Genomic DNA, 17,142 nt, shown 5'->3' with positions numbered 1-17,142 from the left:
AACACTTTAGCATTTTTTTAAAGTGCATACATATATATATAAAAAAAGATAAATTATTCTGAACCCAAGTTTACTATAGTGAGTTTAAGGTTTAACTTGGTTGGTTGGATTTGATCTTCCTGATTTTTTGTAATTTAATGAAACCATGCCAGATTTTATCAAGAGACCCGTGTGTTATTCTGTCAGAAGAGACTATGTCCCCACTACTTTCTTGCAATATATAAATCCAAAGTGCTTCTGCAGAAGTCAACCAATATCCTAGTTTTAACCAAGAATGTTTAGAGTAACTTTCTACTTTAGTTTTCTAACTGCTACAGTTCTGTTGTCTATATTAGTTTTATTTCTGGGGAAACAATCCCTTGCTTACGGCTTACTTGGACTCTATTGCAGATTAACATGTTTTTTTCCTCAAATCTATGGTTTATCTTTATATAATTCTTTGTGATAATCACCCAATGAAAATGAGTGTATGTCCCCTGCTACCCCACCCCCACCCCTCTTAAAATAAACCTAATGCAAAATTCATTGAATGGCATTGCAAGATAGAGAACCATTTGGTTTGCTGAAATAATGATAATAAAAATCTTGACAGCTACCCCAGGACAAGGATGCCTCATCAAGGCTGAAGGTTTCTAAGCTGCCCCCAGAGAGATCTGTCAGAAAGGTCATCAAGTTCATTTCCTTCACTTGCCTTTGTTACTTTATGCCCAGGCATCTTATTCATGCTTATCAGTGAATCCAAATTCTAAGGACATCAGGATGTGGTGACATTGAATTTTTGCAGTCTGTATGAAAATTATATCATGTATGAAACGTAGTCATATTTGTGCTTTATTTTTATTTTCTCCACCTATTTTTTTGTGTATATTCTGATCTCTTGTCCTCTGAAATGTAACAAAGGGGAGTATTTGTTAGCCAAATAACAAGTGTTGTAAATGGAGATACTAAATAATCAACACCAAAAAGTTTTTGCAATAACCTGAGTAAAGTTATTTGGGAATACGTTAGCTACTTTTATCTGATTCTCATTGGTTTTGTACTAATACCCTATCTTCTGCTACAGTCCAGCTTGTATATAACTTAGCAGTCAAAATATGACTGCCTTACTCACTCTTGGAAGGATTCATATGAAAATATAATCACTCTTGCCTTAGGCAGGTGCAGCTCCATACTGGAGCACTGATTAGCCACACAGCTTCTATTACTTCCTATATACCATATATATTTGACCACAAGTTGACATCATGCATAAGTCAAGGGCAGTTTTGCAACCTGAGCCAGCACCTTTTTCTCCCTCCCTCCCACCTCTGGGGTCCAAAATTGCTCCCTCCCCATCAGTATCAGTGTTTCAAATTCCTCCCCCTCCCCTTGTTATGTATCTTCCAAAGTATCTTCTTTGGAGCTGCGGCAGTGTAGCAGTTCTTCTAGGCTGCCTGCTTTCTGCCCCAGAGCACGTTCTCTGATCCATCCTGCCCCCTCTGACTCAACTTCCTGTTTGGTAGGATGAATCGGAGAGAGTGCTCTGGAGTAGGAAGCTGGCCAGCCTAGGAGTATCGCTGCACTGCTGTGGCTCTGAAGAAGATAATTTGGAAGATGCACAAAGAAGAGGGGTGGGGAGTTGAAATGCTGAATGTACAGGCTGGTGGGGAAGAGGTCGTGCTGCTGATGGTGTTGAGGGTGCTTAATTTTTTGAGCCTCGGAGATAAGCCGATCCTGTTTTTTTTTTTTAATGCATTTTTTAACCATAATGTCTCAACTTATAGTTGGGTATATATGGTGATTTTTATTGTTGAGGAGCTGTAACGTAAAACCTGAAGGCCACCCACCTACTAGATGTACGCAGAGCTGTACACATTATATGCAGATAAGTACATAAGTACATAAGTAGTGCCATACTGGGAAAGACCAAAGGTCCATCTAGCCCAGCATCCTGTCACCGACAGTGGCCAATCCAGGTCAAGGGCACCTGGCACGCTCCCCAAACGTAAAAACATTCCAGACAAGTTGTACCTAAAAATGAGGAATTTTTCCAGTCCATTTAATAGCGGTCTATGGACTTGTCCTTTAGGAATCTATCTAACCCCTTTTTAAACTCCGTCAAGCTAACCGCCCGTACCACGTTCTCCGGCAATGAATTCCAGAGTCTAATTACACGTTGGGTGAAGAAAAATTTTCTCCGATTCGTTTTAAATTTACCACACTGTAGCTTCAACTCATGCCCTCTAGTCCTAGTATTTTTGGATAGCGTGAACAGTCGCTTCACATCCACCCGATCCATTCCACTCATTATTTTATACACTTCTATCATATCTCCCCTCAGCCGTCTCTTCTCCAAGCTGAAAAGCCCTAGCCTTCTCAGCCTCTCTTCATAGGAAAGTCGTCCCATCCCCACTATCATTTTCGTCGCCCTTCGCTGTACCTTTTCCAATTCTACTATATCTTTTTTGAGATACGGAGACCAGTACTGAACACAATACTCCAGGTGCGGTCGCACCATGGAGCGATACAACGGCATTATAACATCCGCACACCTGGACTCCATACCCTTCTTAATAACACCCAACATTCTATTCGCTTTCCTAGCCGCAGCAGCACACTGAGCAGAAGGTTTCAGCGTATCATCGACGACGACACCCAGATCCCTTTCTTGATCCGTAACTCCTAACGCGGAACCTTGCAAGACGTAGCTATAATTCGGGTTCCTCTTACCCACATGCATCACTTTGCACTTGTCAACATTGAACTTCATCTGCCACTTGCACGCCCATTCTCCCAGTCTCGCAAGGTCCTCCTGTAATCGTTCACATTCCTCCTGCGACTTGACGACCCTGAATAATTTTGTGTCATCGGCGAATTTAATTACCTCACTAGTTATTCCCATCTCTAGGTCATTTATAAATACATTAAAAAGCAACGGACCCAGCACAGACCCCTGCGGGACCCCACTAACTACCCTCCTCCACTGAGAATACTGGCCACGCAATCCTACTCTCTGCTTCCTATCTTTCAACCAGTTCTTAATCCATAATAATACCCTACCTCCGATTCCATGACTCTGCAATTTCTTCAGGAGTCTTTCGTGCGGCACTTTGTCAAACGCCTTCTGAAAATCCAGATATACAATATCAACCGGCTCCCCATTGTCCACATGTTTGCTTACCCCCTCAAAAAAATGCATTAGATTGGTGAGGCAAGACTTCCCTTCACTAAATCCGTGCTGACTTTGTCTCATCAGTCCATGTTTTTGTATATGCTCTGCAATTTTATTCTTAATAATAGCCTCCACCATCTTGCCCGGCACCGACGTCAGACTCACCGGTCTATAATTTCCCGGATCTCCTCTGGAACCCTTCTTAAAAATCGGAGTAACATTGGCTACCCTCCAGTCTTCCGGTATTACACTCGATTTTAGGGACAGATTGCATATTTCTAACAGTAGCTCCGCAAGTTCATTTTTTAGTTCTATTAATACTCTGGGATGAATACCATCAGGTCCCGGTGATTTACTACTCTTCAGCTTGCTGAACTGACCCATTACATCCTCCAAGGTTACAGAGAATTTGTTTAGTTTCTCCGATTCCCCCGCTTCAAATATTCTTTCCGGCACCGGTGTCCCCCCCAAATCCTCCTCGGTGAAGACCGAAGCAAAGAATTCGTTTAATTTCTCCGCTACGGCTTTGTCCTCCTTGATCGCCCCTTTAACACCATTTTCGTCCAGCGGCCCAACCGACTCTTTGGCCGGTTTCCTGCTTTTAATGTATCTAAAAAAGTTTTTACTATGTATTTTTGCTTCCAACGCTAATTTCTTCTCAAAGTCCTTTTTTGCCCTCCTTATCTCCGCTTTGCATTTGGCTTGGCATTCCTTATGATCTATCCTGTTACTTTCAGTTGGTTCTCTTCTCCACTTTCTGAAGGATTGTTTTTTGGCTCTAATGATTTCCTTTATCTTACTGTTTAGCCACGCCGGCTGACGTTTAGTCTTTTTTTCCCTTTTTTCTAATACGTGGAATATATTTCTAAGACTTTCTAAGTCCTTAAGATGCAGAAAAAGGTAAGCGCACACAAAATAGGAGTTCAGACCTACAGCTGGGCATAGCAGGAGTAGGCAGAAATGGCAGTTAGTCTGAACCAGTTAACCTGCTGTATGCTTCCAGTTGCACTGAGGTCAACAGGAGGAGGAGTGATGCAGCAGAGCATGCTGAAGGGTTGTTGTTGACTGAGCCTGCCTGTCTGAAGAGACTTGCAGAGAATTTTGAGAAGCTGCATCATCTAGCCTACATTACAATATGTTCTGTGTGTCTATACCTTCCTCTTCAGCACTAAGCCGTTCTTGGCAGTTTTTTCTTCTATAGCTGTCCCTACTTTTTATACCTAGCTGGTGTGCATCAGCTGTGGTGGAGATCCAGAGCAGGGGTAGCCACTGACCTGCATTATTAGTTCAGGAGGAAAGAAAGAGTATATCAAGAACAGAAAGGTTATATTGAAGGAATGGAGTACCCGAGAAAAGATATAATGGTGAGGAGGTCCCATGATGGTAGGAATGGTGCAAAGGTCTTAGTTGCCGTAGGTGAAACTTTAGCCTTCTGCCTTTTTGAGTACCTTTGAGGCCCCTGGTCATACTCACTCACTGAGATTCTGATGATTAAATTTACAAAATCACTCCAACCCCACCCCTCTCAGCATGATCCTATAAAAATGAATAATTGAATATTGTGCTTTTAAATATCAAACTTTGTTTCCTATGTATACATAGTGTCTTATAAAAGTCTTCACACCCTTTTATATTTTTCAACATTCAGCTGTCTAAACTTGCAATTCATAATGCATTAAAGTAGGAGTTTGTTTCACTGATTTACATTGAAATAAAAAGAAATATTCAAAAAGTAATTAAGAATAAGTAACTAATAATCAATTGAATAAGTCTTCAAACATGACTTTCTTCTTCTCAGTCTGCTGCTCTAACCACTATGCTGCTACTCAGCTATATGAATGGAGAAGAGCCAGCATTATATTTATTGCAAACCACTTTGATGTATGCCTACAAAAGGCGGTATATCAAATTAAATAAGCCATAAATCATAGATTTAGCACAAGAAGGTTGTGTCTAGAAATTTATTTTTTTTAAAGGAAAGAGTCTTAGATTTGATATACTGCTTTTCTGTGTGTGAGGGAGTGGATAGTATAATGAAGAGCACTGTCACTAACAGTGCAGTTCAGCCACCTTACAGCAGGAGGTGGATGTCTCCCAAGGCTGAGATTGAATCACAGGGGTGACTCCAGACCAGACTGGAGGTAAATGCTCTGAGGTTGAACAGATCAAAGAGGCCCCAAGTGTAGAGGACTCCAATGCTGTGGCAAGCAGGGCTGCAGTATCTGAGAAGAGCCTGGGGAAGAAGAGTAGCCTTAGTAAGGAGTTCTACCCTAAATGACAGAACAGAACGGACTGAGGTTGAAGAAGTTTGTCTTAACTTGGTAGACCGTGTGACTTGGGAAGTCACGAGCAAGCAGTGCCCTGTATGGACAATGAAAATGGAATAGTGGAAATTCCAGGAAGAGACAAGATAGTTGGGTTGCCTGGTAGAAGGGTGGCCAAGCGTGTGCCATGGGTCTACAGAGCAGGCCACGGGAGAGAGAGGTTGTAAGAAGCGACTTTGTACATTTAGTTATCTCTGACCTGTTGATATAATAGGTTACACATTTCTGTGCATGTAAATAAATATTTCGTTGTCACTTGCAGTAGATGAATCCAGGAACTAGTGGGTTAAGTCCGCCTACCAGCAGGTGGAGATAGAGATAAACAAACTTAAAGGCAGTGATGCGAGACGACCAGCTCCTTCCTCAGTTAGTATGTCTTTATTTCAGCAGGTGGTGGATGGCTTTTTTTCTCCAGCTCCCCTGGGCCCAAGGCCTCTGAGGGTGCTCCTGGGCCAGTGGCCAGTTTGAGCCGGGGGTGGCGGACTGGTGGTGTCCCCTTTGGCAGCATACAAAGGTGCTGGGTCCCTGCTGCACCTCAAATTCCCTCTGAACAGGCTTTTGCTGTTCCTTTCCTTCCCTGTTTGTTTCTGCCTCCTCAGTAAAAAAAAAAAAAAAAAAGAGAGAGACCCATAGAATTTAAGCACAGGGAAGTGTGTTTTTGCTGCGAGCAGTTTTGTGTTACTGCTGTCAGACTCCTGTTTTCTGTTGCCTGCTTGTCTGAGCCTGCCTCGAAGTGGAGTCGGAGAGTTTTTTTTTCTTTGGCTCAGCTGTCAGTTCTCACGCTTTCCCGGTCTGGGGTAAGTCCTGCTGGGTTCCTGTTCGGGAGCGGATGATGGCAGCGGAGGCGGTAAAACGCTGTTCCTGATGTGGGAAACGGCGTTCGGCGGCAGGCCTTTGCAGCACGGGGTGCACTGATTTGGTGGGACTCGACGGAGCAATGGCGCCCCCCCCCCCCCGAGAGCGTGCTTTCCCGCCCGGAGCCTGGCGATTCTCGTGCCATTTTGTGATCGGTCGCGGAGCCGGCTCCGGTAGCGGTTTTGGGCAAAGCTTCTTCTCCACTGGTAGGGGAGTCAGGCACTGTGGGCAGTGGTGCAGGTGCCATGGCTGCGACCTCCGTTGTGGGGGAGGGGTTTTCGCCAGAGTTTGTTTTTGCTACTCCATCAGGTGTTTTTGTTGAAAAGGGCCTTGCCCCCCCCCCCCCTCACGCAGCTGTGACAGCTTTGGCCTTCGATCCTCTCAGGGGGTCTGGGGGTAACCAAGAGATTTTGGGTTTTTCCCCAGAGGATTTCTCCTCTCTTAAAAAGCCTAGGCTTTTTTTGGGGTGTGAGGAGGGGTCCTTCATACAGTCGCCTGCAGCTCCCTCCGTGGTGGCTCTCTCGGAGCAGACGGGTGTAGAGGACATGGAGGACGGTGTCCTCGCTGACCAACTGGAGGACTGTTCCGCCGTGAGGATTTTCCATAAGGAGGAGTTGTCCTCCTTTATCTCTCAGGCGCTGGAAGCCCTGAATATAGAGGACCCTGAGGTTGCGGCTTCTCAGGCGGTCAACCCCAAGATGGCTAGTACCAGATGACCTTCTAAGGCCTTTCTGGTACATGAAGAGTTGATTTCGGCCCAGTGGGCGGATCCGATCGGGGGACTGAAAGTAGCCAGGGCTATGGCCAGGCTGTATGTGGTTTCAGTGGACCGTTTAGAGCAGTTTGCTCTACCTAGGGTGGATGCCCTGGTGATGGCGGTCACTAGGAAGACTACTCTTCCAGTGGAAGGTGGTGTGGCACTTAAGGATATGCAAGACAGACGGCTAGAGGCCTCTTTAAAACGTGCCTTTCATCATAGGCACCCGGTATAAGAGGCTTGGGGAGGCTAGCCCAACCGTTGCCCCCACCCCACGAGCTGCAGACTTCCCCGTCTGCCCTCAGCTGCCATTTCCTGCCTTCTTCCAGCCCCACCGATCCCCGACCCCCACTCCCCCCGTCGGCGGCGTCAGTCATCTGACGTCAGCCCGATGGCCCTCGTTCCTGTCCTGCCCTCGCCCTACCTTAAAATAGTTTAATTCTCCTCGAGCGGGCGGCGCTGGCATTGCAAGCAGCAGCAGGCTCCAGCGTTCCCTTGCATGGCTCCGCCCTTGCGGAAACACGTCAGAAGAGGGCGGAGTCATGCGAGGGAATGCTGGAGCCTGCTGCTGCTTGCAATGCCGGTGCCGCCCGCTCAAGGAGAACTACACTATTTTAAGGTAGGGCGAGGGCAGGACGGGAACAAGGGCTATCGGGCAGACGTCAGATGATTGATGACGGCAACGGGGGATCGGTGGGGAGGGAGCTGGAAGAAGGCAGGAAATGGCTGGCAGAAGGGAGATGGGCTGATGGAGGGGAGGGCAGGGGGGAGAGGAGGGTTGCTGGACATGGGAGGATGGAGGGGAGAGGAGGGTTGCTGGTGCTGGACATGGGTGAATGGAGGGGAGGGGAGAGGAGGGTTGATGGACATGGGTGGATGGAGGGGAGAGGAGGGTTGCTGGACATGGTGGATGGAGGGCAGGGGGAGAGGAGGGTTGCTGGACATGGGAGGATGGAGGGGAGTGCAGGGGAGAGGAGAGTTGCTGGACATGGGTGGATGGAGGGGAGGGAAGAGTGAGGAAGGATATGAGACGAGGGAAAAGGAAGAGAGTAAAACTGCACATGGAGGAAGAAAATCACATGGAGGAAGAAAATAGGCAGAAGCTGAGGACCAGAAATGAAGAAGAAAGGAGGAAAGGAAAGAAATAAATGGAAAGGAAGCCCTGGAAACGGAGTTAAGAGGACAGATAGCAGCAGAATCGGATACTGGGCCAGCATGATCAGAAAACCAAAGTCACCACACAACAAAGGTAGAAAAGATAATTTTATTTTCATTATAGTGTTTGGAATATGTCCACTTTGAGAATCAGGTGCTCAACATTAAATGTTTATATTTATTTACTTGTGTATGGCATTTTATCCCACATTAGACATGAATTAGGATGTTTTGTGGCTCTACATGAGAATTGTGATATTATGATCCTTGTTTCATATTGTTGACGGTCTGCATTTTCCATATGGGTGGTATATTGGTGTATTAGGTTCTGCCCAGTGTAATATGTATGATACAGTAAGGTTCTGAGTGTGTTTTTGGACAAAGTTGTGCATAGTGTTTTGTAGTTACGATTGTGGTTAGTATATGCTTTGAGCAACCACTTTATTCTTTGACATATGATACATATCTAATATCTAAATTTAATAAAAGGTATTAATTGTGACTATTTTTTCTGTGTGTTATCAGACAATTATGGATTTAAGCTCCACCCCTAACCCCGCCACCTTTAGCGTCCCCAAACAGTTGGGCCACCGACCGCCTATGCCTTTCATGTGGCCGCTTTGACACTTCAAGCTTCTGTTTGTAGCTCTTATGTGGCTAGAGCTTGTTTCAGTTGGCTACATTCTGTCATAGATTCGATTTCGGAGTCTGATATACCGGGAACTCCTCAGATGTCGCTGATGGATATTGGGCTGGCGTACTTGGCGGATGCCTTGTATGATTTGGTCCGTGCTTCGGCTAAATTCATGGCCTTGACCGTTTCCTCTCGGTGTCTTCTGTGGCTCCGTCATTGGGTTGCAGATATGGCCTCTAGCAACGGCTCATTAAATTGCCTTTCCGAGGGAAATTGCTTTTGGGGAAGACCTAGAAAAGATTGTTAAAGATTTGGGGGATTCCAAATCTCAGCGTCTTCCGGAGGATAGACCCAAGTCTACTTCCAGGCAGCGAGCCTCGAGGTCACGTTTCAGAGAGACGTGACGGTATTGCCCGGGGCGGTCCAACGCAGCCTTTCAGCGTCCTCGTTTTGGGCAGCGTTCTTCCTTTCACAACGAGAAGCGTCCGGCTGGACCCCCGTCTCGTCAGGGGGCTCCTTCTCCGGCCTCCCAATGATGGGGCGCAGGTCCACTCGGGAGGAGAGCAGATCAGTGGTCGGCTTTCTCTGTTTCTTCCAGAGTGGGCCAGAATTACTTCGGACCAGTGGGTCCTCGATGTGGTGCAAGAAGGTTACAAGCTAGAATTCTTCTCTCTCGTCACATTTTTTCTGGAGTCCCGCTATGTATTGCGGGCCAAGATGATAGCGGTTTTGCAGTGTTTGCGAGACCTGCTAAGGATAGGGACTATCGTGCCTTTTCCTCCTCTCGAAAGGCGCACAGGTCAGTACTCCATCTTCTTTGTGGTTCCAAAGAAGGGAGGGGCTTTTCGACCTATTCTCGATTTCAGAAAAGTAAACCAGTTTTTGCGGGTTCGTCACTTCCGCATGGAGACATTAAGGGCAGCTATTGCTGCTGTTCAACCAGGCGAGTTTTTGACTGCTCTCGATTTGAGGGAAGCTTACCTGCACATTCCCATTTGGCAGCCCCATCAGAGATTTCTCAGATTTGCGGTGCTGGGTCAGCACTTCCAGTTTCAGGCCCTTCCTTTCGGAATGGTCAGTGCCCCACGCACTTTTTCCAAGGTCATGGTGGTGGTGGCGGCGGCGTTCCTGCGGAAGGAGGGGATTCGAGTGCATCCATATCTCAACGACTGGCTGATTCGGGCGACGACAGCAGAGGAGAGTCGAGTGGTCACCGACCGAGTGATTGCGGTGTTGCAATCCTTAGGTTGGGTGGTCAGTATGGACAAGTCATCTGGTTCCTACTCAGTCTGGAGTATCTTGGAGTGCAATTCGATACGAAGTGGGGAAAGGATCAAATTGCTTTCTCAGGTACGGACCTTATTGAGTCGTAGCACTTTCCGAGTGTGGGACTATGTTCAGCTCCTCGGTTCCATGACAGCGACCTTGGAGGTCATTCCATGTGCAGGGGCTCACATGCGGCCTCTTCAGAATTTCCTTTTGAGCAGATGGTCACCGACGTTGCTGGATTATCAACGACGCCTTCCTTAGTCGAGCTGGGCCAGGGACAGTCTTGCGTGGTGGCTCCGGTCAGCCAATTTGCAGAAAGGTGTTTCTCTGGCATTTCCCAATTGGGTGGTAGTCGTGACGGATGCCAGCCTTGCAGGCTGGGGAGCCCATTGTCTTCATCGAGTAGCCCAGGGATCGTGGACCCCTCTTGAAGCGACTTGGCCGATAAATCATCTGGAGTTGCGAGCAGTCGTGAATGCGCTGCGGAGCTTTCAAGACCTTCTGCAGGGGCAGGTGGTTCGTGTATTCTCGGAGAACACCATGACGGTGGCCTACATCAGTCAGCAGGGGGGCACTCGCAGTCTTCCCTTGGCAGTGGAAGCATCTCGTCTTCTAGTATGGGCAGAAGCGCATGTTCAGAGTCTGTCGGTAGCGCACATTGCGGGTCAAGACAATGTTCAAGCGGATTTTCACAGCCAGACTCTTTTGGACTTTTCGGCTGATCTGTCAACGTTGGGGAAAACCAGTAATGGATCTCATGGCCATGGCTTGCAATGCCAAAGTTCCCCAATTCTTCAGCCACAAACGGCAGCCAGGATCCGCAGGATTGGACGCTCTTCTCCAGCCATGGCCGGAACAACAGCTACTGTGTTTTTCCTCCGTGGCCTCTGATAGGGAGAATTCTTTGCCGCATAGGGCGGCATTGGGGGCCGGTCGTTCTAGTGGCCCCAGACTGGCCCTGACGGCCGTGGTATGCGGATCTCATTCGAGCACTCTCAGAGCCACCATTGCGACTTCTGGTGACTCCCGATCTGCTGTATCAAGGGCCAGTTCAGATGGAAAATCCCTCCTGCTTTGGTTTTATGGCTTGGCTATTGAGAGGCAGTAGTTTAGGAAGAAGGGATTTTCAGGACCAGTCATTGCCACTCTTTTGAGGGCATGGAAGCAGTCTACTTCAGCAGCGTACACGCGAGTGTGGAAAGCTTTCTCAGCGTGGTGTGCTTCGTGTGCTGAATCGCCTTTTTGGGCGCACATTCCGGTTATTCTGGAGTTCCTTTAGGATGGTCTTCAAAAGGGATTGGCATATAATTCCCTTCGAGTGCAGGTGGCCGCGCTAGCTTGTTTTAGGTGGCAAACTGGACGGTTCCTCTTTAGCAGCTCACTCTGATGTGGTCTGTTTCCTATGCAGGGCTCTTCGTCTTCGGCCTCCTCTGTGGCAGCCGTGCCTGGCGTGGCATTTGAATGTGGTACTGCGAGCCCTCCAGGCCCCACCGTTTGAGCCGTTGAATAAGGTTTCTGAGAAGGATCTAACACTTAAGACAGTGTTTTTGGTAGCTATTGCTTCAGCTAGGAGGATTTCTGAAATTCAGGCTTTGTCTTGCAGAGATCCTTTTTTGCAGTTTTCTGAAGCAGGGGTGTCGATCCGGACGGTGCCGTCGTTTCTACCTAAAGTGGTTTCGGCATTCCATGTCACTCAGGCGGTTTATCTTCTGCCTTTTCAAAGAGAGGATTATCCGGGGAAGTTTGCCTCGCTACGTTTCCTGGACATGCGGAGAGCCTTGTTTCGGTACTTGCAGATCTCTAACGAGTTTCGACGCTCGGATCATCTCTTTGTGCTCTTGTCGGGATCGAAAAGAGGTGAGGCGGCTTCTAAGGCTTACATTGCTCGCTGGATTAGGGAAGTCATTGGAGTGGCATATCTGCTACAAGGGCGGGTGTCTCCAGTGGCCCTTAAGACGCATTCTACTCGGGCACAGGCGGCTTCTTGGGCGGAGGCGTCGGCCTTATCTCTGGAAGAGATTTGTCGGGCGGCTACTTGGGCGTCCCGTCTTACTTTTGCGAAGCATTAGAGGCAGACGTGTCTTCTCGGGAGGATGCGAGTTTTGGGGCGGGAGTGTTGGCGCGGGGAGCATCGGCTTCCCACCCTACTTAAGGAATGCTTTGGTACATCCCACTAGTTCCTGAAGTCATCTGCTGCAAGTGACGAGGAAGGTAAAATTATATCTTACCTGATAATGTTCTTTCCTTTAACGCAGCAGATGAATCCAGGATCCCTCCCTAGTTCAGCCAATGGTTTTTTCATTTTCCGCGCAGTCTGGCTATTTTTTCCTTCCAGGTTCTCTTTTGCAGAGTTCAGACAGATATGTTTTTTTTTTTCATTTTCCGCGCAGTCTGGCTATTTTTTCCTTCCGGGTTCTCTTTTGCAGAGTTCAGACAGATATGGGAACACGGAAGGGATTCAGATTTCTGGATCAAGTTGCAGTTATTTCAGAGTTCTGATTTGGTTCTCTGTTTTTCATAGTGAGGATGGTTTCTGGTTCTTATTGGTTTCATATTTTTGGCCTTGGCAAATGCTTACGAATGACATACTAACTGAGGAAGGAGCTGGCCGTCTGGCATCACTGCCTTTAGTTTGTTTATCTCTATCTCCACCTGCTGGTAGGCGGACTTAACCCACTAGTTCCTGAATTCATCTGCTGCGTTAAAGGAAAGAAAATTATCAGGTAAGACATAATTTTACCTTTCCTTTCACCTTTAACCCCTGTGTGGCTGTATATATCAAAAGCCCAGGCCTGCTAGTCACGTTACCACACTGTGGTACAACCAGAACGGTTTACATTTATTATATGCAGGTACTTTCTCTAACCCTAGTGGGCTAACAGTCTTGTTTACAAAGCCAAGCTAGTGGTTGGTGCTGTGGTACTGCCAACACACAGTCCATCCTCGTTGAATGGGCTTTGTCGCCATTGCTGAGTGGCAGCTGCTAGTGCGGCTTTTTAAAGGGGGGGATTTTTCTATTTGGGGCAGTGAAGGGTTAAGTGACTTTCTCAGGATGACAAGGAGCCACTGTGGGAATTGAGCCCAGTTCCCCAGGTTCTCAGCCCATTGTGAACTTGCGAATATATATATGTGGATATAGGTAAGTCAGTCGAGTGTATTTGCATCTTTAGAAAACATTTGATAAAGTCTCATATGAGATGTTTCTGACAAAACTGAATAGTCATGGAATAGGATGCACTGTTCTATTTTTGCACTGATGACTGGTTAAACAATTGAATACAACGAGGAGGACTAAATGGTTAATTTTCCCAGCGAAGAGAGTTGTAATGGAGTGCTTCAAAAATCTATATTGGAATGAGTGGAAAGAAAAATAACTGAGACTATTATAATGCCTCTGAATAGATCTAGGAATAATATATGTAGTTCTGATTTCTTCATCACAAAAAAGATACAGTAAAACTAGAAAAGGTACAGAGAACCCCATTTAAGCTTTGCAGTTTGTTGCCAGGTGATATGGTCAAAAGTGGTACTCTTGCTGGCTTTAAAAAAAAAAAAAAAAAAAAAAAAAAGGTTTGGCTAAGTGAGGGCAGATCCAGTGTCAGCTATTAGCAAAGCAGAGGTGGATCACCACCTCTTATTTCTGTGAATGTGCAATAGTGCTTAGCGCCAGGATCCACACCTAACTTTAGGTGTGAGGATTCACACCAACTAAACTCTGGCGTAAATCCTCACACCTAAATTAAGCACAGATCCCCCATATTCTAGAACAGTGAGCATAAATTGTAGGAACACCCCTGATCCGTCTATGACCCTCCCATGGCCATGCCCCCTTTTCAGAATTTGCATGGATCCCAGCACCTAAAAAATGCATGCGTAAAACTTTAATTAATGCCAGTTAGCATTGATAATAGCACCCAATTATAGGCGCTAATTGGCTTGTTCAGTTAAATTTGCATGCGGAAATTCAGTGTGCGCTTATATTTCTGCACGCAATTTTTAGCACCATATATAGAATTACATCGATAATGGCAAAGCCAGCCATTTTGACCAATGAGTGGAAAGCACTCTTGATAACTCTAAAAGACTAGAATACTTCATAAAAGGGAGGTGTGGCTCAGTGGTACAGTACTTCTCGTTAAAACTATATATAGAGAATCCTGCATTTAGAGGCATTTTGTAATGGACCGTTTAAGGCTACAAGCAGTACGTTAGCATTGTGTAATCTATCCCCAAATCCCTGCAAATACTCTTAGGGGCGTAGTTATTAATGTGGGCTACCATTAAGATGTGTTATTTTACCGTTAACTCCAGTTATTAGTAACTGCATAAAATAAGATCTGTGTGAAAATAGCACGAGTTAGTGGTAAAATAACATGTCTTAATTGTAGCCTACGTTGAAACAATGCCTAATCTTAGTATATATAGCAGAAACGTTGTCCTTTTTATCTGGCCGTGCTCAGTAAAACAAAAGCGCATATATACCGTATGTTTTGTACATCACTATTTGTAGTAATGGGGTTTTGTAAATCTTTTCATGTGACAGGTATAAATTTGTTAAGGATTTTTAATGAGAAATGTGTTTTTTGTGTTTTGTTTTTTTTAAGGTACTGAGCAATACAGCGAGTACACAGGCTATGCCGAAACATACAGATGGAAACGAAGTCATGAAGATGAGACTTCAAGGTGAGCCACATTTTGAGGATAATTGTAAGAAATTTCTATGAATTAGAGAGTTCTATGTTCAGAAATAGGCTTTAATAAACTTGCCCTCCTGATATGTGGTTAAACCTACATGCATTAACTGAGAAGAGGCGTTCCCAGGATGGGGTTGAGGAAGATTTGCATTACACACATGCATTAATTGATAAAATTTGCACCCGCCAAGGAGCAGGTATAAATATGTGCCCATATATTTCATCCAATTTTCAAAGAAATGGTATGTGTAATGATTTTGCTTTGAAAATTCAGCATTACTGCTAGAGGGGGAAAGAAGAGAGGATGGGGAAGGGTGGAGGGGAAATTACGATGATAAGAAAAGTTAACAATGTTTGATACTTTTATGTATATCATTTGAAACTGATTGTGGATGGTTCCAATGTTGTTATATTTCAATGCAGATATTTCAATAAAACTACAACTAAAAATTAAAAAAAGAAAATTCAGCATTACCAGTATAGGAAAAAATCTGTACATTCAGAGTATGTACCTGCACAGTTATAATCTTTGGGAGTAATTTTATAGAGCATTTTTCACACATAAAACATGTTTCACATGCAGAAGGTTGCTATTATAAAATTACTAGTAAAAAAGGCCCGTTTCTGACACAAATGAAACGGGCGCTAGCAAGGTTTTCCTCGGAGTGTGTATGTTTGGGAGAGTGTATGTGAGAGTGACTGTTTGAGAGTCAGAGTGAAAGTGTGATTGTGTGAGAGAGAGCGTGAGTCTGGGTGTGAGTGTGTTTGTGAGAGAGTGTGTGTGTGAGAATGAGAGTGTGTGCAAGTGTGTATGTGAGACACAGTGTGAGTGAGAGTGTGTGTGTGTGGGCGAGAGAGAGAGTGTGTGTGAGACACAGATTCTCTGTTTGAGTGAGTGTATGAGACCAAGCGAGTGTGTGAGTGACTGTGTGGCACATAGAGAGTGAATGTGATACAGTGTGAGACAGAGTGTGTGAGAGTGAGAGTCAGAAAGACATTGTATATGAGAGAGAGAGTGTGAGCCGTGCCCTCCCAATCCATGGCCATCTGTCCCCTGCCCCCTCCATTCATCCTTTTCCAGCAATTCCCCTCTGTCCCTGAGCCCTGCCCTCCCAATCCATGGCCATCCATGTTTGTCTGTCACCTGCCCCCTCCATTCATCCCTATCCAGCATTTCCCCTCTCTGCCTGAGGCCTGCCCTGCAATCCATATCCATCCATGCCCATCTGTCCCCTCCATTCATCCCTATGCAGCAATTCCCCTCTCCCTGAGTCCTGCCCTTCCAATCCATTACCATCCATGCTCCTCTGTCACCTGGCCCCTCCATTTTTCCCTATCCAGCATTTCCCCTCTCTGCCTGAGGCCTGCTCTGCAATCCATATCCATCCATGCCCATCTGTCCCCTCCATTCATCCCTATCCAGCAATTCCCCTCTCCCTGAGTCCTGCCCTTCCAATCCATGCCCATCCATGCTCCTCTGTCACCTGGCCCCTCCATTTTTCCCTATCCAGCATTTTCCCTCTCTGCCTGAGGCCTGCTGTGCAATCCATATCCATCCATGCCCATCTGTCCCCTCCATTCATCCCTATCCAGCAATTCCCCTCTCCCTGAGTCCTGCCCTTCCAATCCATGCCCATCCATGCTCCTCTGTCACCTGGCCCCTCCATTTTTCCCTATCCAGCATTTCCCCTCTCTGCCTGAGGCCTGCTCTGCAATCCATATCCATCCATGCCCATCTGTCCCCTCCATTCATCCCTATCCAGCAATTCCCCTCTCCCTGAGTCCTGCCCTTCCATCCATGCCCATCCATGCTCCTCTGTCACCTGGTCCCTCCATTTTTCCCTATCCAGCATTTCCCCTCTCTGCCTGAGGCCTGCTCTGCAATCCATATCCATCCATGCCCATCTGTCCCCTCCATTCATCCCTATCCAGCAATTCCCCTCTCCCTGAGTCCTGCCCTTCCAATCCATGCCCATCCATGCTCCTCTGTCACCTGGTCCCTCCATTTTTCCCTATCCAGCATTTCCCCTCTCTGCCTGAGGCCTGCTCTGCAATCCATATCCATCCATGCCCATCTGTCCCCTCCATTCATCCCTATCCAGCAATTCCCCTCTCCCTGAGTCCTGCCCTTGCAATCCATGCCCATCCATGCTCATCTGTCACCTGGCCCCTCCATTTTTCCCTATCCAGCAATTTCCCTCTCTCCCTGAGTCCTGCCCTCCCAATCCATGCCCATCCATGCTCCTCTGTCCCCTGCCGCCTCCATTCATCCTTTTCCAGCAAGTCCCCTCTCGCCCTTCCAT

General features: G+C 46.5%; 1 protein-coding gene across 3 annotated transcripts in view; it reads left to right on the top strand.

The window, feature by feature from the left end:
* Positions 1–17,142, top strand: part of PARG (poly(ADP-ribose) glycohydrolase) — a 496,940-nt gene that overhangs the window by 380,404 nt on the left and 99,394 nt on the right. For all 3 annotated transcript variants that reach the window (XM_030203287.1, XM_030203289.1, XM_030203288.1), the window contains one exon: positions 14,750–14,828. In XM_030203287.1, coding sequence (XP_030059147.1) covers positions 14,750–14,828 — 79 coding nt within the window. The remainder of the gene's footprint in view (positions 1–14,749; positions 14,829–17,142) is intronic.

The sequence above is a fragment of the Microcaecilia unicolor genome, chromosome 5 (assembly GCF_901765095.1).
Source record: "Microcaecilia unicolor chromosome 5, aMicUni1.1, whole genome shotgun sequence".
NCBI lineage: Eukaryota > Metazoa > Chordata > Amphibia > Gymnophiona > Siphonopidae > Microcaecilia > Microcaecilia unicolor.
The sequence above is the reverse complement of the archived record's forward strand: the minus strand, read 5'-3'. Positions and strand labels throughout refer to the sequence as shown.